Below are 21,353 nucleotides of genomic sequence, written 5' to 3'. Positions count from 1 at the left end.
AGAAAGCAAAAATAAAGTCTGCCAAATTGTGACAGCCAAATTTGGGAAGCTCTGTGCTGCTGCCACCTAGGGCTGCTCTACCCCTGTCCCAGGCTGGAATATCATAGAATCACAGAATGGCCTGGGCTGAAGGGACCTTAGAGATCATCTAATCCAACCCTCTGCCACGGGCAGGGACGCCTCTCAACTAGATCAGGTTGCTCAAGGCATCAACAGGGAAGCACATTTGTGTTACAGAAAGCAAAAAATTATATCGGCAGAAGGAACCTCTAGAAGTCTATTTTTACTATATGAGTTTCACACCTCTACATGTGAATTTCAGTACAGATTTACCAGAGCATTTTAGTTTATTAAAAAAAAGATTTAAGTGATAAGTCACTAAAATAAAACTCTCAGCAGCAGCTTGCAAACCTTTCTAACAAGGCATGCCTCAGTTAAATTACTAATTTTCACAGTTGAATTATCAGCAAACAACTCCAGTGAAAACTAGGGAAAAAATACTGTGAGTCTTCTAAAAGCGAGACTGAAATACAAGAAAACTGGTGACTGGTGAAAGAACAGATGAGTAAGTTACTTTGGTCTTACTTCTCGTCTATTTGGTGTTGTGATAGTAGCTGGAGTTTGACATCCCTCCCCCTCGGATGGCATGGACAGCCGTTGGAGAAGACGCCGGGTAATGACCAGGGCGGATGGGCTTGGCTGCAGAGTAAAAGTAGAAAACCAAACAAGACATTCAGCTTTGACACGAGCTCAACGGCTTTCTACAAGAGGTGGCACAATGAGAGAAATATTACATAGTGCCTTATTCTCTCTCAGGTTTTAAGACTCCAGTATTAGCGTCACCATCCAAAACGTTATCCTTCTACTTCGGCAGTTCCACCAAATTGTTTCAAAAATTGCCCCATCTCAAACACCATTTGATTGTGTGCGCCCATTCAGATCGCACCACAAAGGTCTATCACGCGTCTGAATTCTGTAGGAAGATTTTTGATTCTACACGGTTCAAATTAAACCACAATGAGGAATAATTAGGGAAAAAAAGAAGAAGGGACAAGGTCCAGAAAGGCAAGGAAGGAATGAAAGCAGAAGGAGAGTATGCGGGGGAGGAGGAAGAAAGTGAGAGACTAATTTAAAGAGACAAGTTTTCAGGTCACTAGAAGGGCACACAAGACCCATTATGCCATTTATTTACTGAGTTAAATAGCAGAGGCTCTTTAAACTTTAGGCGGGGCAGATTCTATTAAAAAGTGAAGTCTTTGAAGATTCCTGTGCAGCAGAGGAGAAGCAAAGCCCGCGGTTTGCCCCGGATTGCCACTTTCAAAGCTCTCTCTATTTAAACACGAGCAAACAGACCAACCATGAAGTATGTGAGCAACCACTAAGCCTTTAGCTCCATGTCCTTACCAATTTGAGCAGAGTGTGCTCTCCGTGCCATGTTTTTGGCTCTCACAGCCTCCTTAATGCGATCTACCTCCTGCTGGTACCGTTTGCGGTCTCGCATGGCGTTCTCCTTGGCCTCCTTCAGTGCACTCTCCAGGGCCTTAACTCTCTCCGCCGTAGCTCTAAGTCGTTTTTCCAGCTTAGGAAGCTCACAACGAAGATCTGCATTATCACGTACCAGCTGCAAGAAAAGAAATTTTAAAAATGAGTTTATTTCATTCAACAGAATTTCATGTATCTGCTCTGGCTACCACTCTCCTACCATCCTGCTTCTTCCGGACTTGAAGAGCAACTGCAACAGAAACTCTACAGTTCTTCAGAAGGCAGAAATGTCCAGCATTTCTCAAATGCGTGATCAACTCATTATTTCAAACTGATAATGGGTATCATCAAAAATTCATCACCTCCAGTGGTTATGGCATGGTTATGGCATCCTTCCCTCCTTAAGCATGTGGTAAAATCAGACACTTATATGCCTCAAACATCGTTAAGAAGACACTTCGAGGCCTGTAGCTGTAAATGCAATGACGATTATATGCAACTCTGAATTCATGCACTTCCTCAATCAAACGAGAGGAAGTTTGATTGCATTCCAGAGCCCCAAATCAAGCAAGAACCTGAGCAAGGCCTCTCAATTATCAGAATAAGATCTAACTTTACATGCAACAGCTGCCAAGAGAGAGGACTGATTTTTTGCTAAATAAAAACCTGATGCAAACAGAAAATCCAGCACGATTTCTACTGAACAGATTACACTGCTACTAAGAAGTCAACAGAAAACTGTTCCAAAGGAGTGATTCCCCCTTTGCTGGAGCGAAGGGAAGAAAGTGGTTTAACTACCATATCAATAATACAGTAAAGCAACAGCATATACTAACATTTACATGTCGTTTGACAATCAAAATGCTTTACACCTACTAGTCCAGGCTGAGTGCCAGAAGAACAACAAAAACAAAGCTAAAAAAAAAATTTTAAAATTGTCACAATGTGCTTTTTCCGCAAGTCCTGAACCCTTGCTCTGCGAAATAGTTGTGATATGAAACAAGAGCAGGATGATATCCCATTTAGGTCAAGCCCAATGTCACTCTTCCCTTTAAGTTTCTAATGAGACGTGGACTCCTAGTTGGTTTTGAGTAAGTATACTCTAACAAGAGCTATAAAAATCCGCCTCTGAAAACCCAGCAGATGCATGAACCGAGTGCAAAAAAGGCAAAACAGTAAAAGGAAAAAAACCACTCCTAACATGTCCTGATTTCCACATTTAGAAAGTAGGTCTTTAAACCATCTGTTCCCTGGGAATCTCAAGATACTGAACCTTAATGGACGCTTGTCATGGTCCAGCCTTCTTGCTTTTTTGGCACTTCCACAGGAATAAATAAAGCAAATCTCGGAGAGCGCTGTGTCTCACTAATGCCAATTTCAGAAAACCGCACAGGGAGTGTTATGTCGCTATTCAAAAACAAAATGGAAAGCATCTTTACAATTTTGTGCTCTGCATCTAACAGTGGGACATGGTTCAGAAATCCTGACATCCGACAAGAGGGTGGCAGCACACCTTTTGGAAGAAATGACCCAATTTTATCTCCCTAGAGGTACGTACACACCACTGATACATACACCCCTCCAGTACACAGAGGGTGAGGCTCTTTCCTTGATGCACGCCCAAAACTCTCGCCTACTACACCCCCCCCTCCATCCCCTATTTGTACGGTGGGTACCTAGGGTGAAGGGCTCTCCATGGCCCTTGTCCCTCCAAAGACCAGAATTCCAAAGGAAACGGGAACTTCATGAAAGAGGGAGGAGACAGAGATGGACGTGTCTAGAAACAACCAACCTCGGCATGCCAGGGGAGTCTCAGCCCTTAAGCCGCACGGAAAATCTCTGTTTCTTTGCTTTGATATTCTGCTGCTTGACTCCGCTCAAGGCACCTCCAAGGGTGCCATTAAGCATTAAAAAAAAAAAAAAAATTTCATTTTGAAGGATGGAAGGAGGGACGGAGAGACGGAAAGATGGAAGAAAGCGGAACCCTCACCTGTTTGTGAACCTTCGTAAGCTGTTCCAGGTTGTTCTCAAGAAAGGAAATTTTCTGCTTCTGCGCAGCGCTTCCACCCCCGTCGTCGCTGTCAAGTTCAATGCTCTGCACAGAGAGTGGCAACATTTAGCAAAGCAAAAACTCAAGAGGAAGCTCAGTTTTGAGGAGAATTTAAGCTTCTCAAAGGCAGGAAAGCATTCCAGAGCCCCAGATCAAAGAGAATTTATTTTACCTGTTCATTTGATATTTAAGAGCCACATTCCCCACTACAGAAAAAAACTCCCTATTCTGAGGGATTCTGAATAGGAAAGTCAGATTTTAGGGGAAAAACCCCTTTTCCCTTTTTTTCCCACTTTTTTATTAACAGGGGTTTTCAACCTTAACAAAATCCTGAACAAAAACAGTATAAAAACTCTTCCCCAAAAATAGTTTAAAGGGCTGAAAAGCTTTGTGAAGCCTTTGACTATTTATTTGACTATGATTCTATGATTCATGCAGCTTATGACTCTTCTTCAACAGTTAAAAAAAGATTAATTTCTGCTAAATAATAATTTTGCCAGGAAAAGGCTGACTAGTCACAAGCTCATGGAAAGAAAGGGCCACAGTATTCAGTGCAGCGTAAGTTAGTGCAAGTTATATTAAACAATTTCTGGTACCCATTAATGCCGTCTGCAGGAATTTTCTACTTGAACTGAACTGGTTCATTTCATTTAACCACCAAGACTTGTTCTTAACAAGTAAGGACCAAATAAAAGAACAGTTTTAATCTTATTTCTTGCTGTTATTGAAAAAGACAATATCCCATTTTGTAACAACACACCCTAAAGGCTTCCAGTAAATCACTGCAAAAAAGACAGGATTTGGGTTTAATACATGTATAGTCTTACTTTTTTAACGCGGGTGGTAAGATCTTGGACAAACAGTTTGCGGAGGTTGTGAAGAGTCTGAAGTTCTCTTGCCTGGAATCAAGACAATAAAATAAAAAAAAATTAAAAAAGCACAAACCACTAAGAGATAGTAGACACTTCTGTAAAAATTCTCCTCAGATCTGAGCTGGTACTCTGACTTTATTGTGATTTACTTATAGAGCTGTACGTGCCTGTAGGTGTATGCAGCTCACAGAAAGGGCTGAAGGGCTCTTCCACCTCCCAAGGTATTCATCACACCAAAGCTCCTTCTGAAAATACGCTGGCTCTGTCTTAGGGCGTGGGGAAACGACAGCAGAAAGCTCAAGTCTCACACACTGGCCACGGCTACACACATCGAAAAGTTCTGGAGTCACATTCCTGCAAACGCACTGGCCAGCTCTCAACGCTTGCTCTCAGGCACTTAAGATTTTAAGTGCTTTTTAAGTTTTGGCAAAAATCCAGACTGTCCCAGCTTATTTTATATGCATCGACTTCTCAGGCTCAGCAAAATAATCACCTTGCTCGTGACTGAAGGTGTGACAGAAGAAGTGGCAACCCTGTGCCTACTCCCAGGAGGATGGAAGCACGAACCCATTTGCAAGAAAGGAAATTCCATGGCTAGATAGTTCACCCCAATCCCATACTGCACCAAAGCCATCCTGAAGAGAACTGTCTCTCCCAAGTTGCCAAGAGCAACCACAGCTTTTCCATTTTATGCTTATCCACTCACATCCTGGCATTGAAATAAGCTCAATAAGCTTCACGATGACTACAGGCTTCTGAACTTGCATTTTTTATCTTTATCTCTCAGAAGGAATAAAGGCTAAACCAACTAGAAACCAAAAAGGAGATACTTCCTTCATGGACTACTAGAATCCAGACATCCCAAGCACAGATGACTTATATCCAAGTGGTGTGGTCCCCAAAAGAAGCACCATGTGCCCCTCAAACCAAGCTGCAGAGCACACACCTCCCCGAGAGCTCCCTTTTGGGGTGCTGCCCCAGCGGATCTCCACCCTGTAACTCCCTCCCACAGGAACCCTTCTCTTGCTTCTTCACTAGTCCAGCCCTGGGAAGGAGAAGGAGGCCGTGGTCCCACCCAAACTGATCTTCCTCCCTTCCTTCTCAGAGCAATCACCCAAACGACAGGCAACGCTCACAGAGACCGACGTCTCCCTGCACCAACGGGCAGGGATGAGCCACTACTTGGCCTTTGATGGCTCATGTTTTCCTGCAATTCCCCACGCTGCTGCCAAAATTATTACAACTCTTAACAAAGTGAATAACATTTCAATGTAAGAAAATTCGAAGTTGTTTATTCAAAAGTTTGGGTTTCTGCAAGGCGACAGCATGGTACTGCTTAGCTGCAAGTTCCAGCTGCCTTACTCATTCAGCAAACAGGGCAAATCAAATCTACGTGCAAACTCTGTAATTATCTGACGAGTAAAGTTCATATCAGAAAGACTGGTTAAATCTGTCCCTCACATGAGTTTACTTTAACAAGGCTTATGTCTGGGGGAGACATCAGGAGCCAGAGCTGAAAGGACATGAATAGTTCAGCTTCAGTAATGAACTCCAACTGATCCTGAGGCCACTATAAGTTTAATTTTTAAAACATCACACAGAGAAGAAGAAGATGGGTTTGAGTTAATAACTACGTTAACATCAGCAAAAATCACTCTGTGATGCTCCTAAACCAGCTATGGTTTTGACCAGGTTCTGAGTGAGAAAGCTGGAGTATTTTACAGACAGATAAAATGCAGCTTCTAACAAAACTGTGCAACAGGAACTTCACGACTGAAGTCATCCATAACAGATTGTATTTTTAACATGGTGCGCACGGGATCATACTTATCTGCACGCTGTTACACTGGTCAGGTTAGAAGCAGGTGTGTGTCACCTAATTGTAGCTACACCACTGAGTACACCGGTTATTTCAGGTGACTTGGAGGAACAAGGACAGCAGAGTACCCATAGCCTTATTCCTGTTAGCTTATTCACAGGAGACAACAATAAGAGCCTTTCAACTTAAATTTTAAAATTAAATTTCATGGTGAAATGCCCAAATTTAGGCTACTATGCTATAAATTGGTCAGTTCCTTAGACACAAACACAAGCGATGAAGACCTAGGGGGAGAAAAAAGCCCAATAAAGTGTAAAAAAGACATACCACCGTCTCCTCCAGCCCCTTGAGATCTTCTCTTGCTTGTTCTCTTTTATCATTAAGCAGTCTAGAAAGACCACAACAGGAAACACAAATCAAAAAAGCTGAAGTCATATCAAACAGAAGAGAATCAATTGACATTCAGGTTGAGCAGAACATCTGCAGATGTGAGCAAATTGTACATCTCTCTGCATCTATAATTACGCCTTCGACTGCCCCAGATACGCAGCTTTCTCAGATGGAACGGCTGAGCCACCATCTCCATTTTTTGTGTCCACACAGGAAATTTTTCTCCCTCATTTCCAGGGAAGGCTTTTACTCAGATGTCTGATTTATTACTTAAAAAAACAAACCCCCCGAGTCGTTTGGTTTTGCTGTGCACTAAAGAATGAAGGATTTAACAATTGCTACGACATTTTGTAAAATCAGAGCTCTAAAAAAATCTTTTTTTGGCAAGCATCAAATGCACTATTGAAAAGCCTATGTTAAAAAATATGGAATAATTGGTAAACATTCATCACTGAACATTGGTTTTGTTATTGCACTGGTATTTTCAGCGTGACTATTTCAACACAAATGCCTGCCACTCGCACGTTTCCTGTGGACACATTAAGAGACATAAAATATTCAAGGACGCCAGATGAGAGAACTGTTGACTTACATGAGCTTTTCCAGTTTAATTTCTCTTTCCTGGTCCTCAATTTTTAACTTATCATAATCAGCACTCAGTTTCTCTTGTTCCAGTTGTAGCTTCTGATTCATACTACAATGAGAAAGAAAAAATCAGTGCGGCTCAGTCCGGAATCCCATAAACGGATGGATAAATCTTCATTTAAAAATGAGGTTAGACAGAGAAAGTAAAGCTCTAACTCTCTACTGAAAAATTCTGAAAGGAATCAAGCATAAAGACCATCAAGAATCATACTTAATAATATTGGAAAATTAAATTCAGTGGCTTGATTCCTTTATCTGAAAAGACACAAACTGTTCTTGCAATTTTTCTGTCCTGCTTCATGTTTCTCATTTCCCTGTTGTTAGTTTTTGGCGACACAATAAGTACGACGAAAGAATGAACATTACATCAGGATTGACTAGATTTCATGAGCACTGACCAAAAGAAGAGTACGGGAGCAAAGAGCTCCGTTTTTCAAGTGCTGGAGTATCAGACTAACAGAGCTACAGGGAGAAATATTAAGGGTGTGAAAATGAGACACAGTTGAGTCAGACTTTCAGAAAGTCTGTGGCAGGACTAGTTGTTATAAGATGCCCTCAGAACCTTTACGTTTTAAAATCCCTTCTCCTCCAAACTTCTCTTACTGACTGCAGGTATAACTTTTTTTCTTTCTTTTTCCTCTCTAGAATTGTACGGACTCGTTAAAGAATCCACCATGCAAAATAATTAGAGGGTTGGCTGGGGCATGTAAGGACCCTACTTTGTGTAAGCCACCCAAATATATGGACATCGATGACAACTAACAAAACCAACCCCAAAACATCCCCACGGCATCACAGCACAGGACAGAACACAGAGAAAGTGAGGGAGCAAGCGAACGTACTCTCTGATTTCATCAATTATTTTCTGCTTCTCTTCGATTTCATCCCTCAGCCTGGACAGCTGCTTCTGGTGGGCCTCCCTGTGACTCTCCATCTGCTGCTCCAGCGCCTTCTGCAGCGTGCGAAAACCAGAGCCGGGCGTGACACAGGCATCAAGTCAGCACAGCAAAGCGTCCTCCTTCCCCACCAGCTACAGCGACCCGTCTTTCTGGATTTGAGTGGTGCTCCTCAAAGCTGGTTAATTCAGGATCCTGCCTGCTATACCTTCCTGTGACTACAAACCTGGGCAGCTCCTCACCCGAGCATTTAATTCAGACAGTTTTTGGCAACAGATGCTCGCTACTTTTCTACTTGTTTTCTTGCAAAAACTACCACGGGTGAAAAAAAGGGCACTGGCATATCAAGTGCTTTCCACCAGTCCTCTATTATTTCACCTATTTATTCACCAAGAAAATATGGGCACAACTGTATCTGTGACAGAAGTGACACCTGCAACAGCCTCTCCCTGTCTGAGAATTGTTTGACCACAGCCCTGTTATTTGAATTCTAGGATTAGACATATCTCAAGTAGTAGGAAAACCTCAGTGTGTCTCTTTAGATTGCTAATAAAATATTTGCTTTTTTTCTTCCACTGTAAGGAATAACTGTACAACTGTTTTAATAACTTTAATTTTTTTTTACAATGGAGGTAAAAATTCTGAAGTTGAAGATCTCTATCTTTGTAAAACTATATTTTTTTTCTTCTTCTGCAGCTTTTAACCCCATCAGAAACACAACCCACATATTATTGCCCTTTGCATTCCAAAGGAAGAAGAAAATACCAGAAAACAGGTTTATATTTCATTATTATTTCTAGGAGATAGTCATTATTCTTGCCAAACTATTTGGTAAAGTGTCCTCTTATTAAATTTTTTAGTACCTAAATTATATTAACTCCTGATTCCCTACTTAGCAAATTGACTTTCAGCAGAGTCCCACTGGCAAAAAATTGCAGTAACCCAGAGGTGAATCAATATCATTTTTCAAGACTTGTTCTCAACTATGGATGCAAAATACTGCGTCTTATATTTTGATTCTCCTTTTGAGTGATTTGAGGAACCCAGGCATCTCCAACTCAGCAGACACAGCCCACTGAACATCTCAACTCTCTGAAGTTGGGCCAGCTTTCAAGCTGGTCTCAGAAGACACGCTCACCTCAGAGGTTCAGACTGTAACTTACTTTTTTCCATCATCCGGCCAACAACCTCAACACTAGCAAGTTCTCTAATTTCACATTGTGAAGGTCGCTCAATTACATGAGGTCAGGATTTCTAACAGAGCCTGGCAATTCTGACAGTGGCTGGAAGCGTTTTCTAAAAGCACACAACGTGTACGGGAAGACAAAATTACATCCTCATTATCAGCTTAATGAACGATCTCACTGAGAAATGCCCTTTAAAATTGCAGCACACCGTAGTACCTTCATCTCCTCTGCATCCTGAAGCCGGGTCAGATGTTCCTTCTCCTTATCCTTGAAGCTGACTTCGTGCATTTTTTCTGTTTAAGGTTAGAGACAGTTGAGAATTAACCACACAGTTCCAGGACATGTTATGTCCAGCCATTATAAAAAAAGCCCAAAAAACACAGATCCTTTTTTTGCCGGGAGCAGCGGGATCAGGGGACACAGCTTCAGAGGGGCAGAAGCAGCTATGGTTTGCTGTACCCAGGCTGTGACCACACTGTCCAAACCCCCTTTTCTTCTACTGACAGGGCACTTGGATTTCAGCCCACCCCGCGAATTCCCAGCCTACCCCTGTCTCCTCAGATTCCCACTTATCGCAATCCTCTCTGTGCCCTCTCACTTTCTGCTGGGAAATGGTGCCTCCAGAACCAGGACATTTCTTAGGAGAGTGGAAGGAGGAGCAGGAGATGGAATAAAAAGTCTATTCTTAAAATGCAGGAGATGTTAAAAAAAAAACCCCAAAGTAAGTCTTGTCATCACCTGCTGCTCCTGGAGTCAGAGAAGATCCCTTGTGCAGAAATCCAGACTAGTGCTAAGGACACTAGGTCCCAGTGTAACAATGCTACGAGAACCGCTTTTGATACACGTTTTCCACATTAAATCAGAAGTGGAAAACCCAGCAATTCTTAAAATGAAGTCAGCTGGATCCTATACAAGAGCTAGGACAGACACTCCTTTTACTTGACCCTATGGGAAGTAGCTTCCTTTTGAACGAGGAAGGGCATTTGCCAGAGGGACAACTGAAATGAGATGGATATCCAAGAGTTTTACAGACTAGAGATTGAGGTGCTGTTTGGCTAAAGTGTTTGGTGTGGGGTTTTCTCTTTCTCATATGATTAAAGCACAAGATGAGGCTTGTCGAAGTTTTTGATTCTTTTAAAAAATCAAGTTTCTCTGTATTTTGTGAATGGCTAGGCTGAAAGAGATAATTCTGGTTTTATCCAAAGCATAACATACTACAATGTGTAAAATATTCTGAATCACAATTGTCTGTCTTCGCTGCAAAATACTAAGAAGACAACAAAATGCTGTAGGACTACTGTGCATACAACATTTCAGCCAATTTTGAATTTTCTAGGGTAAAAGAAACAATGACCACAAGATGCAATGTTGTACCTTGAGCACGTAACTTGGCAAGTTCTTCATTGAGAGAGTCCTGCGACTCTTCCAGTTGCCTTCTCTTCTGCTCCATATTTTGCATGTAGTCTGTAAGGGACTTGATCTTTGCTTCGTGCTTTAAAGACAAAAGGCAACAGCAATGAGATGTGAGTACCTTAGCTTGTTACCCAGGAACTCAGGTACTGTCCTACATAAAGGAGGAAAGCCAGAAAGCTTTCTACACTCTGAGCTGATGACTAGGAGAAAATCACAGGATCACAGAATTATTGAGGCTGGAAAAGCCCTCTGAGATCATCAAGTCCAGCCCATGGCCCAACACCCCCACATGGGCCAGAGCACGGCACTAAGTGCCACATCCAGCCTCTCCTCAAACCCCTCCAGAGACGGTGACTATCCCCTGCCCTGGGCAGAGCATCTCAGTGCCTGAGCACCCTCTGTGTGAGGAAGGGCTGCCTGAGATCCAACCTAAACCTCCCCTGACGCAGTTTCAGGCCGTGCTCACGATTTGGTGTTAAACAAACAACAGCTTTCTAAAACCAGCTGAACACCAGGCTTCTGAGGTGGCTTCTTGGATGCTTCAATCTGCAGAAGTTCCTATCAACTTTCCCTTGCCATCCTGATAATTTGCTTCTTGCAACACCCTTTTGAATTAGAAGGGCTTATGTTTAAATAGAAAATAGTGAGCAAGGTAGTGAAAACACCAGAAACTGAGTTAAAATTTTCCAATTTGGGGATAAAATTAAGATACTGCCTGGGAATTATTACATCCTATTAAGAAGGCCACTGAAGCCCTCATGGTTCACTGTTCTTAAAGATGACCTCAGTAAGGAGGGATTGAGACCTCTGAGCTGGTGACACGGTAGAGATCAAACTCTGAGAGGAGCAATCCTTAGCAGGAACTAGAATAGTCCAGACCCTGAACTGAGTTTGCAAGGCCTCAGGACTGATCTCTCTAAGCTCTTCCTGACCCACTTTGCAGCTTTTCTTTTCTTTACCTTGGTGGCTTTATACATGAAGTGCATTTACCCATTAACAAGATTTTGAGCATAACGACACCCAGCTTCTTCCTGGTTTTAAACACAGACAGGCCTTAACATGCACTTAGATATAGAACCGCCAAAATGCTAAGCATTTCCACTTGGTTTCTTCACCCTGTCAACATAGAGTTCCCGGATAAATCTCACAAATCCTAAACCTCCAGTCTCCTGCCTGTACTCAGGACAAAGGCTAGGTCATGCTTGTGACAAGCTCTGCACTTGCAGCACTCTGTGATTCCAGCATGACAAGACAGACCCCAACCCCACAGAGGCTGCCTTCTGCTCGCTCCTAAATCAGCACCATGGCTGAAAGAGGCTGTCCCACCACCGAGACCCTTATTCCCAATGTTCCTGCTCCTCTCCTGCCAGGAGCAGCAGGCATACAGCTGCTTTGCCTTAATCCGCTTTACTAAAGCAAGTTCCCAAGGAAAGGGAGCGGCACAGGCTGGCAGGATGACTGCCTTCAGTGGCTGGCCATGCCAGCCCAGGCTCTGCTTTAAGACAGGATGAACGGTTTTACTTAACATTTTGGGACAGCCAGTACCCTCAGGACTCCCTGTAATACTAAGAAGCGTGCTTCCAGGTACAGCTTTATTCAGTAGAACTTAACAAAGACGTCCTGCTGCAGAACTAGAGGTTATTCTTGCTCCGGGTTTTCTTAGACTTAGAAATACAGAAAACTGAACCATCTCCTCCCCTTCAGGCGTCCACTCCAGAGCAGTGAGCCCCTCTCCCACAGCAGGCTGCAGCAAGCACCACCTCCTGCAGCTGCCGCCCGCTGGGCAGCCCTCTTGCCATCTGGATCTCTATCTTACATAGTCATGTTTTCCCATGGCGCTTTATTTTATGTATTGCTGCTTAGTCATCTTGGTAGCGTACTAACAGACCAGATACGGAGGGCTCACTGGATGTTTTGCTAGTGAACCATACAACCACTGCTTCCTTTCTCAGGTTGCTTTTACAGTGAAGGTAGAAGATACAAATTCACGATGAGGAAATCCCCCCAGGAGGATTTTCAGTATTATTATAGGATTTTTCATTATTACTGTATTTCAGTTCTTTACCCTAAGGGTGCTGAGGCACTCGCACAGGTTTCCCAGGGAGGTTGTGGACTGAAAGTGTTCAGGGCCGGGCTGGAGGGAGCCTGGAGCAACCCGATCTAGTGGGAGAGGTCCCTGCCATGGCAGCGGGGTTGGAACTAGATGATCTTTGGGGTCCCTTCCAACCCAAATCATTCTATGATTCTGTGATTCTATGCTTCTACGCCGCAGAACACATTTTGAGATCTACAGCAGGACACAATCTTGCTACAGAATGTGCTGAAAAACACTGAGGGGGAGGAATGGGAGAAGAGAGAAAAAAAAGCAGACAAGAAGAACACCACTCTGCTCCCTTAAGTCTCATTTCTCACTCCTAGCACACACATTTCCTGAGGGAGGAGGCTGAGGATCACCAAACCTTGTTGCAAAGGGGTGAGGAAGGAACCAACGTACTTGTGAGATGAGGAGCTGGCAAGCTGCGAGCTCCCTCTCGCTGGCGTTCATCTTCCTGTTGGAGTCTATCTGGGCGCTCTCCAGCTGCTTGCTGCGGTTCACCAGAGACTTCACCTCCGACTTCATCTTGCTGATGTAGAGCCGTGCCATGGTGAACTCCTCCTCGATCACCCCGTTCACATCTGCCAACTAAACACACAGAAGATTGCTAACTCAAAGATGTGGTTCTTAAAGGTTAAGTCAATGCAAAACTGTCTTCCTGCTGTGAAACTCTTGTCTGGAGCTTCCTAGCCTCTGTGAAAGCACAGCAGCCCTCAAGGTGTACCCACAAACCTTCAGGTCACCTTGAAACAAGTTCTACTGCTCTGTTTCTTCACTGATAAGCCTCAAAAGTGTGAAATTCAGGCTTATGCTCACAATGTGCTTCATCAATTTACATCGAAAGTAATCAGGCCCACCATCACGGCAAGAGCATATTTTGGGGAAACCTTCTCCTGTCACTACCACAGGCAATCTTCCTTCTTTCAAGCTGCTAAGAGCTGAAAATCTTTTTCAAAGCACTCCTTAAAAATTCTCCTCTTGAAAGGTTGTGCTTTTTCAACACAGAGCCATAAGACAGACATGGGTCTGGAAATCTTACCTGGTAAGAGAAAAGTAATGGTTCTCTCCTCTGATTATTACCATCATTCTATTTATATATCATTTCCTTCTCTGGTTTAACCTAGTGTCTCTTATTTGTACCTCTTTCTTTTCATCATTTTTTTTTCAACTACTTAATTCACATAACCCCCCGCTGAGCTGTGAAGGTTCTCCTGGAGTGAGCATGTGGCTAGCAACTTCGTCTGTGCTTTGCCTCTTTCCCAGCCCTGCACCAAGGCGAAGGTGGCATGCTCGGCATCTTCTCCCAAAAGCCTAAATAATGCAACTGCTTCCCAAATTCTCAGTCTGACCTGAAATTAGACACAATTTCAGAGGATGCTAATTGCCAGCAAATTGGAAAAAGCTTCTCATTCTGGCCTTATTTACCCTGACAGCTGCCCTGTAAAGTGCTGACATCTGACTTGCTATAAAAATTTGTACCAAACAGCCTCTGCCTCCATTTTCAAAGATTTCTTCTTAGAGTTCCTAATACAATGGCCACCAGAGGTTGCTGTAACATCTAGCAAAGTCTGGTCTTCTGGTCCTGGCGTCTGCATGACCACATCAGACAGGAGGGATCATGTCCTCTGCAGTGAGATTGGGCTGCAGCATCAGTTGATCTAAGGGGGCTTTAGCAGGATATCGACAACTCGGAGTCAACTCAAAGCACTCCAGCCACACATACTCTGCTTTGAATATTAGGGTAAGTTCACTGCTCAAGAACTGAGAACTGAACTAAAAAGCATTGCAGGAATTTACATATATCTTGAAATTAATTTCTTACCCAGGTTTAGCAATTGCTCTTTTTCACATGGTTTTAAATAGATCTATGGCATTAGCAACACCAGGAAGACTTTCCAGGCCATGAAAAGTTTCTCTCAGAGATGTCTCATTTAGCAATGACCATACAAACATCTTCTCTGAGACTCACCATTTTGCTCATCTACAGCAGGAGAAGCATGTCAAAGCAAGCAGCTGCCTCTTCTACCATATCAATAAACCCCAGAGGCAAACTTCAAAGCAAAGCTAGCCAAAATTTGCACCATCTCCAGGCAGGTTCAGATTCCAAGGTTTCTGTAACTTCAACCACCTTTACTTCCATTCTGACCTTCCTTACTTCAGAGGAAAATTATCCTCTACAATTTTTTTTCTCCATAAAGGTAGTCAGTCAATACACAAAAGTTGAGCTGCAATTATTTATGTGGTACCTAGCATAATTTTACCAGTATGGAAAATCAGTTTTAAAGCATCCTGCATTTCAGCAACACACATGGAAGCATGGTCTCGCTCACAAAGCCAGCCGGTGTTGAGAGACAATAAACACCAAAATGCAAAAACCACAATTTCTGTGCAGATCTTTTCTCTCAGGTACCCTGCACAGTCATAAGTACAGAACGCTGGCTTTGAGTGCTCTTCACCTCCAGCTAACACAGCAGTTTTAGCACAAACTTCAAACAAAAAAGGGAGCCACCCAGAAGCCAAAGATCACCAGTAAAGATTCTTAAGATTCTGAGTACTGGGTCATGCCAGCTAAGGAAGGAGCAGGGCTATGTGGGTATTGTTTAGCAGGAAACTCATTCCCCGCTATTAATAAATGCATCAGCACACAGATGGGCCGCAGTAGTCTAGTCCCAAACACTGAGCTGGGAATAAAAGCGGTAATTGTGTGCGTTTCTGACCATCTCTGACCCGGACAAAGAGCTCTTCAGTGTTGCACTCTGCGCTCTGGCCAGGGTTTGAACGGCAGCATGGCGGGAGAAGGACTGCTGTGTCACACATGTTCCACCTCAAGTGTTTTAACACTGCAGGAGGCGTGGGGGGCAAGCAATAAAGATAGCCCACTTACTGTTTTAACATCGTTAGTACCAATGATTCCTCCAATCTCTCCCAGGTCCTTAAGCAGCAAGTTGAGGATTTCTGTAGCTCTCTTCTTCTGGTGGTTACTGAGCTCCTGCAACTGGCCCAGCTCCCGCTGGGTTGCTGTCAGGGCACTCTGAAAAGGTTGAAAAGCAAAAGTTACCCTCCCCTCAGCAGAGCGGGCATCTGCGGGCTTCTGTGCTAACTACGTTACACGGTTCTGTCCTGTGTTTTCCTGAACGTGCCTGCTGGCTCAATGTACTGCCACATACAGTCCCACCTTGCCATAATCCACTTTCACAACTCACTTGCTAACAAGGCTACTTTAGATCTATTAAACATAGCAAATCCGGTAAGATTCTTATTTGCATAATACATGTCAGAGAAGGTTAATCACATAGAAACAGGTATAGAAGGACATAAGATTCAATTTTTTTCCAACGGATTTCATACTAATCTGTTTTACTGAAGTGGATAATGAAGTCTTCCATGAAAACAGACCTGCTAACAACAGCTTCTTCAGTTTGTGAAATCAATTAAGGAACAAGCATATATTATCTAGTAAGGCAATCTTGATTTTTCTCACATCAGATTTTTTTTTCCTTAAGATTAGTATATATAAGCTGAAAAAGCTGACTGTTTTTCTCATTCCTTCCTTGAGATCCCCTGACTCTAAGTCCCTGCTCCACAACACTGAGTCCAGAGAAAATAAAACACTGTGATTTGCATAAAGCAGATTTTCACATCTTTCTTGGCATAACACAGTTTTTAAGTAACCAAAACACAGACTGGCCAGTTCTCATGTTCAGTTTAGCTGCCGCTATGGTGTGCAAAATACAGAGGTTACAAGAGAACCACAATCTGCCATCAGCTTCCTTATTTTTACCTTCATTTTGTCGTTTAAGTAAGACAGAAGTGAGAAGGCAGCATTGGCAAATATGGATCTTTTTAAACAGCTTTGCCGCTGCTCCAGTTTTCCAACTACATAATAACAGAGTTGGCAGCAGTATCTGAAAGATTCCTGCAGTGGCATCGGTTAGCAGTTATCTGGGAACCCGTGTGGAAATCTTTAGAGGGCGAGGAGGGAACCAGCAACTATAAACTGCTTTTTCTTACACTCTTCTGCGCCAGCTCGTCAGTCAGCTGCTCGTTGGCCCTTGTTTTGTCCTCCACTTCTTGGGATTTCTGGTCGTAATTGACAGCTAATTCCTCCAGGGCTTGAAGAACCTCTTTCACTTCATCTTTCGCCGCTTCGTTCTCAATCTGAAGACGGGTCAGCTCCTCTTGAATCTTCTCATAATCTCTCCTCGTCGAGGCCAAAAGCTGGAAACCAGATATCACAGAAGCGTCAAATCACCCAAGAACTCATTCACAAGACAACAAAGGAAGTATGAGCACACAAGCGTGTGTGCAAGAGAGAGACGGCAGGAGAGAAGAAATCCTGCTACTGTACCAGAAATGATCCGTTTCAGCATAAATTTATTTGAAGGAAGCAAAAAAGGCTCTGAACTTCAATGACAAAGAAAACTCTTAATCAAATCCTATTATGCCACAAGACTGAGGTAGAGAAACTTATTTTAAACAGCATCATAGCTCTAAATAAATTTTCTGCCTTCAGTCCAGTGCTTCAGCTGGGACCAAACAAATACCAGAGTCAAAGGTTTAAACACAGACTCACAGCTTTGCCCTGAACCAGGTAAAAGGATTCTCTGAGGCAGTCTCAGAGATCTTGTGGCATTAAAGAAATATCCTGATAAGGCAACCTATGATGATTATTCTTGGTTATCATCTGAAGCATGATGCTGAAGAAAGATTAGCTGCTCAAATTTGTCGAGGCAAAATATGAACTAAAGAAGAAAATACAGACTTCATATACTAGTGAGTATTTCCAATCTGTAAAACTTATTCAATTTACTCTTTGCATGCTACTAAGAGAGATGCTGAAGTTTCAGTGACGGTGCTGATTGGAAGAGGCTGGCTGCACAGTCCTCTCCCTCTCCATTCAGATGTTAAAGCCTTGAAAATTCAGGTATTGGGCTCTTAGCACAAAATCAGACTCATCAGCAGTCATGTACTGCACAAGGATGTGAAAGTGAAAAGGTGCCACCTAACATTTATTGCTAATATTGCACTTTCAAGAACAACAACCAAATCAGGATTTAACATCACCTAAAACATAGAATAACATAGAAAACTAGTGCATGAGATACAAGAAGGCATTCGTGCTCATCCTAACAGCCACGTTTGGACATTCATTCACCGAACTCTCTTATTTCCTATGTACCAGTTAGTATAATTTTACTGCACTAACAGCTTTCTTGGGACAAAATCTGTGCTACTGAAACGTGCTGCGTGGATTTCTCCTGACCTGTCCCACCACTGCCTGCTGCCTCCCAGGCCAGGAAGAAGTTATGTGTGAGACCCCAAGCGAAACAGAAACATCTCGATAAAATGGACCACCTAAAAGGAGAATGTCAGAGAAGACGTTGTTGTTTTTGGCTCAGAGTGCTAATGGAAAATAGGAAACCAACCAGGCAGCTTCAGGCGCTGGCACGTGCCCAACGTGGCAAAGAGAGGATTCAGATGTAAGGGGAATTTATCTCGCTGGTAATGCTGCAGCCTCAGAAGTGCACTCACGTTACGGAAAAAACCCCACTGAATTGCCAAAGCCAGATGGCATGTAAATATTTAAACAACAAAATAGCTTAAAATAATCTTTCTACTAAACACAGATGGAACCATTATTTACATTTACTTAAGAAATTTTTCTGTGTGAATATTACTGTGACTTCAAGTAAAGGGAAGTGTTATATATCACCTAAAGCATAAACACAGCTCCCCAGAACATTCTGGTTGGCATGAGGTGGAAAAAGATATCAAGACTTTTAAAAGGCTCTTAATAACACGTTATACTGATCGGCTGTGGGCAAAGGGCTCACAGCACGTGAGATATACGAGTGGGAGAGTCAAAATCTCCCCCAAAAGCCAATGGGGAAAAGGTACCAAAAGACACCAGTATCAGCACAACACAATCTGTGGCAGGCCTGAGATTTACAATTAACCTGCTAGCTTAATCAAGCACAAAAAAGTGCTCTGGTTAATTAGGGGGAAGCAGAGGGAGGCAGCTGCTCTGCAGCTCATGTGTCACGGAGCTGATCACAGTGCTCACAGAGAACAGGTACATCGCTCCCGCAGCGCAGGTGAAGCTGTGTGGAACACAAAACCTCAAAAAATTAATTCGACATCCTTAAAGAAGAAAAAAATATCGCTTTAGCTCTCAAAGGTTAGAGATGGACAACCTTCACAGATGGACCAGCTAAACCTTCTGAACAAGCAGTGCCACATCAGCTGCGGACACTTGCATAAGTCAGCAGAGCCACGCTGGAACGTGTACAAAAAAGGAGAAAAAGTGGTCTGTAAGGCAGGGGTGAGAAAACTTGATTGATTTTCCAGATACAATATTGATTATGGAACACAAAGAGGGGGGTAAATAAGCCAGTGTACAGCATGCTCCCAAATATCTGACACAAAGAAAGGAGGGCATGTCATCGAAAAAATAAGACACAGGAAAAATCGTGAGGGAAAATAAGCTTTAGATGAGCACACCAATGGAAGAAAGATGAGGGAAGTGAGTTGGTGTAAATAACACACATCAGGAAATAATGCTGTTGAGAAGGCATAAAATTCCATATAAAAAATATAGCCACAGACACAGGTGGCACACAACCCAGAGTAATCAAAAGGAAGTTGTGACAAGTGAATTAAGAGCTTGATCATGGACTAAAACAAAACTGGTCATTCCTATGGCGAGGATACATCCCCCAAGGTGGCAGGAAAGTCAGGGGTGATGAGTGACAGACACTTTCACACATTGTTCTCTCCCCGTTAAGGAGCCAAACTTTGGAAGCCCTTTTCTGAGAACCTGGATAAGGATTGAGACATGGACAGAATAATATTTCAATTACAAGAGAGGTTCCACACCCAAAAAAAGCAGCCAGAATATTGCTGTGCTCCAACAGAAGGGGCCTGGAAGTTGCAAGAGACACGTTCCTAGAGAATCACGGCCGGGCTTCAGGCAAAAAGACATCGGCATTTGGGAACACTAATGACGGGTGAGCTCCCAACACCATCATCATAATTTGGTCTGAATGGTCCTTGTCCAGTTTCCTGAGGTTTGAAAACCAGCATAAAACCATCACAGCAACATTTGGGGAACTTGGTGATCTGGTGTTGCTGCCAGCTTTTGCATCTTCAAAGCCTCTTGTAAACAAGTAACAGAGAAAGAAATGACTCGACTGTAAATTTAATTATTATATTCCCCATCTTAAAAACAAAAACTCATTTTACAGACAGAAACCATGAAATAAAAAGTTTAAAGTGAGCAATACAAGATTTTAAAGCAAATCTGTGGCAACACCAATAACTGATTTTTCAGTCTTACAGATTTTTCTCGGTACTGTCTCTGACTGACAAAATAACGAGTATCAGTAATTTAACCAGGAGTAATTTTCATACTGTAAATCTCAGAAATCTCTAACTATCTGCGGTCTGTAGTATATGGATACCTGAAAGGATACAGACGCATTGAAAAACACATTGGAAGTGAAAAATATCGGTCACACTCCTACCTTGCTATCTCCAGCATCACTTCCCAGCAGGTTGGTATGCTATCATAAGGAGTTAGCAAGGCTTAACACTTTCCTGAGACTACTATGAAATTCAAAGTTCAAACCTAGTTTCTCCTACCTGTTTAATTTTAGCCCGTTAGTATGAACAACAGCGGTGACAGAATCACTAAACTAGGGGCTCATAAGCAAAATGAAAGGGGGTTTTAATTTGGTTTTTACCTCCTCTTGATCCAACATTTGTTGCTTGAGTTTTTCTGCCAGCTGGCTCTGCTGGTTGATTTCATCATCCTGCAACGAAATAAGGTTGGAGATTTTTTATCTTATTTCTTTCGCAGTCCTTGTTTGGTCACTCTTATTCCCCCTTTCTAGAAAAGAAGGAAGAATAATGCCATGGCAAACCTTGTGCGCATTTGAGTGGTATGAGGAGAGAAAAATACACGTACACAGAGCTGCACAGTAAAAGCACTGCATACATGCAGTTGTCTCTATCATACACCTAAGCAGAGGCGTCCCTGATGGTACACAAGACACCCGTGGGGTCAGAGTTGCACCTCATAACTTGCAGGACACTTTCCTAACATCCGTGATGTTGTATAGATGTGCAAATTCATACACACCCTTTCTCCCTCTCTTACGCTGTCTCCAAATTTCAGCTGAAGAAAGATCATTAGAGACAGATTTATCAGCCAGCTCCAATTTACAGCTAGCTCTGAACCGCATTCAGGAAAGGGGAAGCTCAAACCATGCCACGGGACTTGTACCCCTCAACTGCAGAAATGTTATTTCCCTACTCCGTGAAGAAAACACTGCCAGGTAATGCACAGCCGGGCGTCCAGTACTGGCATTTCAACTTCCCTGTGAAGACAGCAGCCTCACGGGTAGGAACTGATCTTAAATGCAGAAGAGAAAAAATGATGGACTCCACTGTAGGAGTCCTTCGTCCAAAATACCACAGGACGCACACTAAGCACAGCTCCTAAG

The 21,353-nt window shown here is 42.9% G+C and overlaps 1 protein-coding gene across 1 annotated transcript in view; it reads right to left on the bottom strand.

Annotated features, from left to right (window-relative positions):
• Nucleotides 1–272: 272 nt before the first annotated feature.
• LOC104277232 (kinesin heavy chain) overlaps nt 273–21,353 on the bottom strand; it is a 73,594-nt gene continuing 52,513 nt past the window's right edge. The window contains exons 13-25 of the mRNA XM_009873811.1: nt 20,592–20,660; nt 16,861–17,067; nt 15,734–15,880; nt 13,249–13,437; nt 10,716–10,833; nt 9,558–9,634; nt 8,101–8,210; nt 7,206–7,307; nt 6,551–6,611; nt 4,360–4,431; nt 3,473–3,577; nt 1,405–1,621; nt 273–699 (exon numbers count right to left, since the gene is read on the bottom strand). Of these exons, the coding sequence (XP_009872113.1) occupies nt 593–699; nt 1,405–1,621; nt 3,473–3,577; nt 4,360–4,431; nt 6,551–6,611; nt 7,206–7,307; nt 8,101–8,210; nt 9,558–9,634; nt 10,716–10,833; nt 13,249–13,437; nt 15,734–15,880; nt 16,861–17,067; nt 20,592–20,660 (1,581 nt within the window). The 3' untranslated portion in view covers nt 273–592. The remainder of the gene's footprint in view (nt 700–1,404; nt 1,622–3,472; nt 3,578–4,359; nt 4,432–6,550; nt 6,612–7,205; nt 7,308–8,100; nt 8,211–9,557; nt 9,635–10,715; nt 10,834–13,248; nt 13,438–15,733; nt 15,881–16,860; nt 17,068–20,591; nt 20,661–21,353) is intronic.

The sequence above is a fragment of the Apaloderma vittatum genome, unplaced genomic scaffold (genome assembly GCF_000703405.1).
Source record: "Apaloderma vittatum isolate BGI_N311 unplaced genomic scaffold, ASM70340v1 scaffold8307, whole genome shotgun sequence".
Taxonomy (NCBI): Eukaryota; Metazoa; Chordata; class Aves; order Trogoniformes; family Trogonidae; genus Apaloderma; species Apaloderma vittatum.
This window is presented reverse-complemented; position numbering and strand designations above follow the sequence as displayed.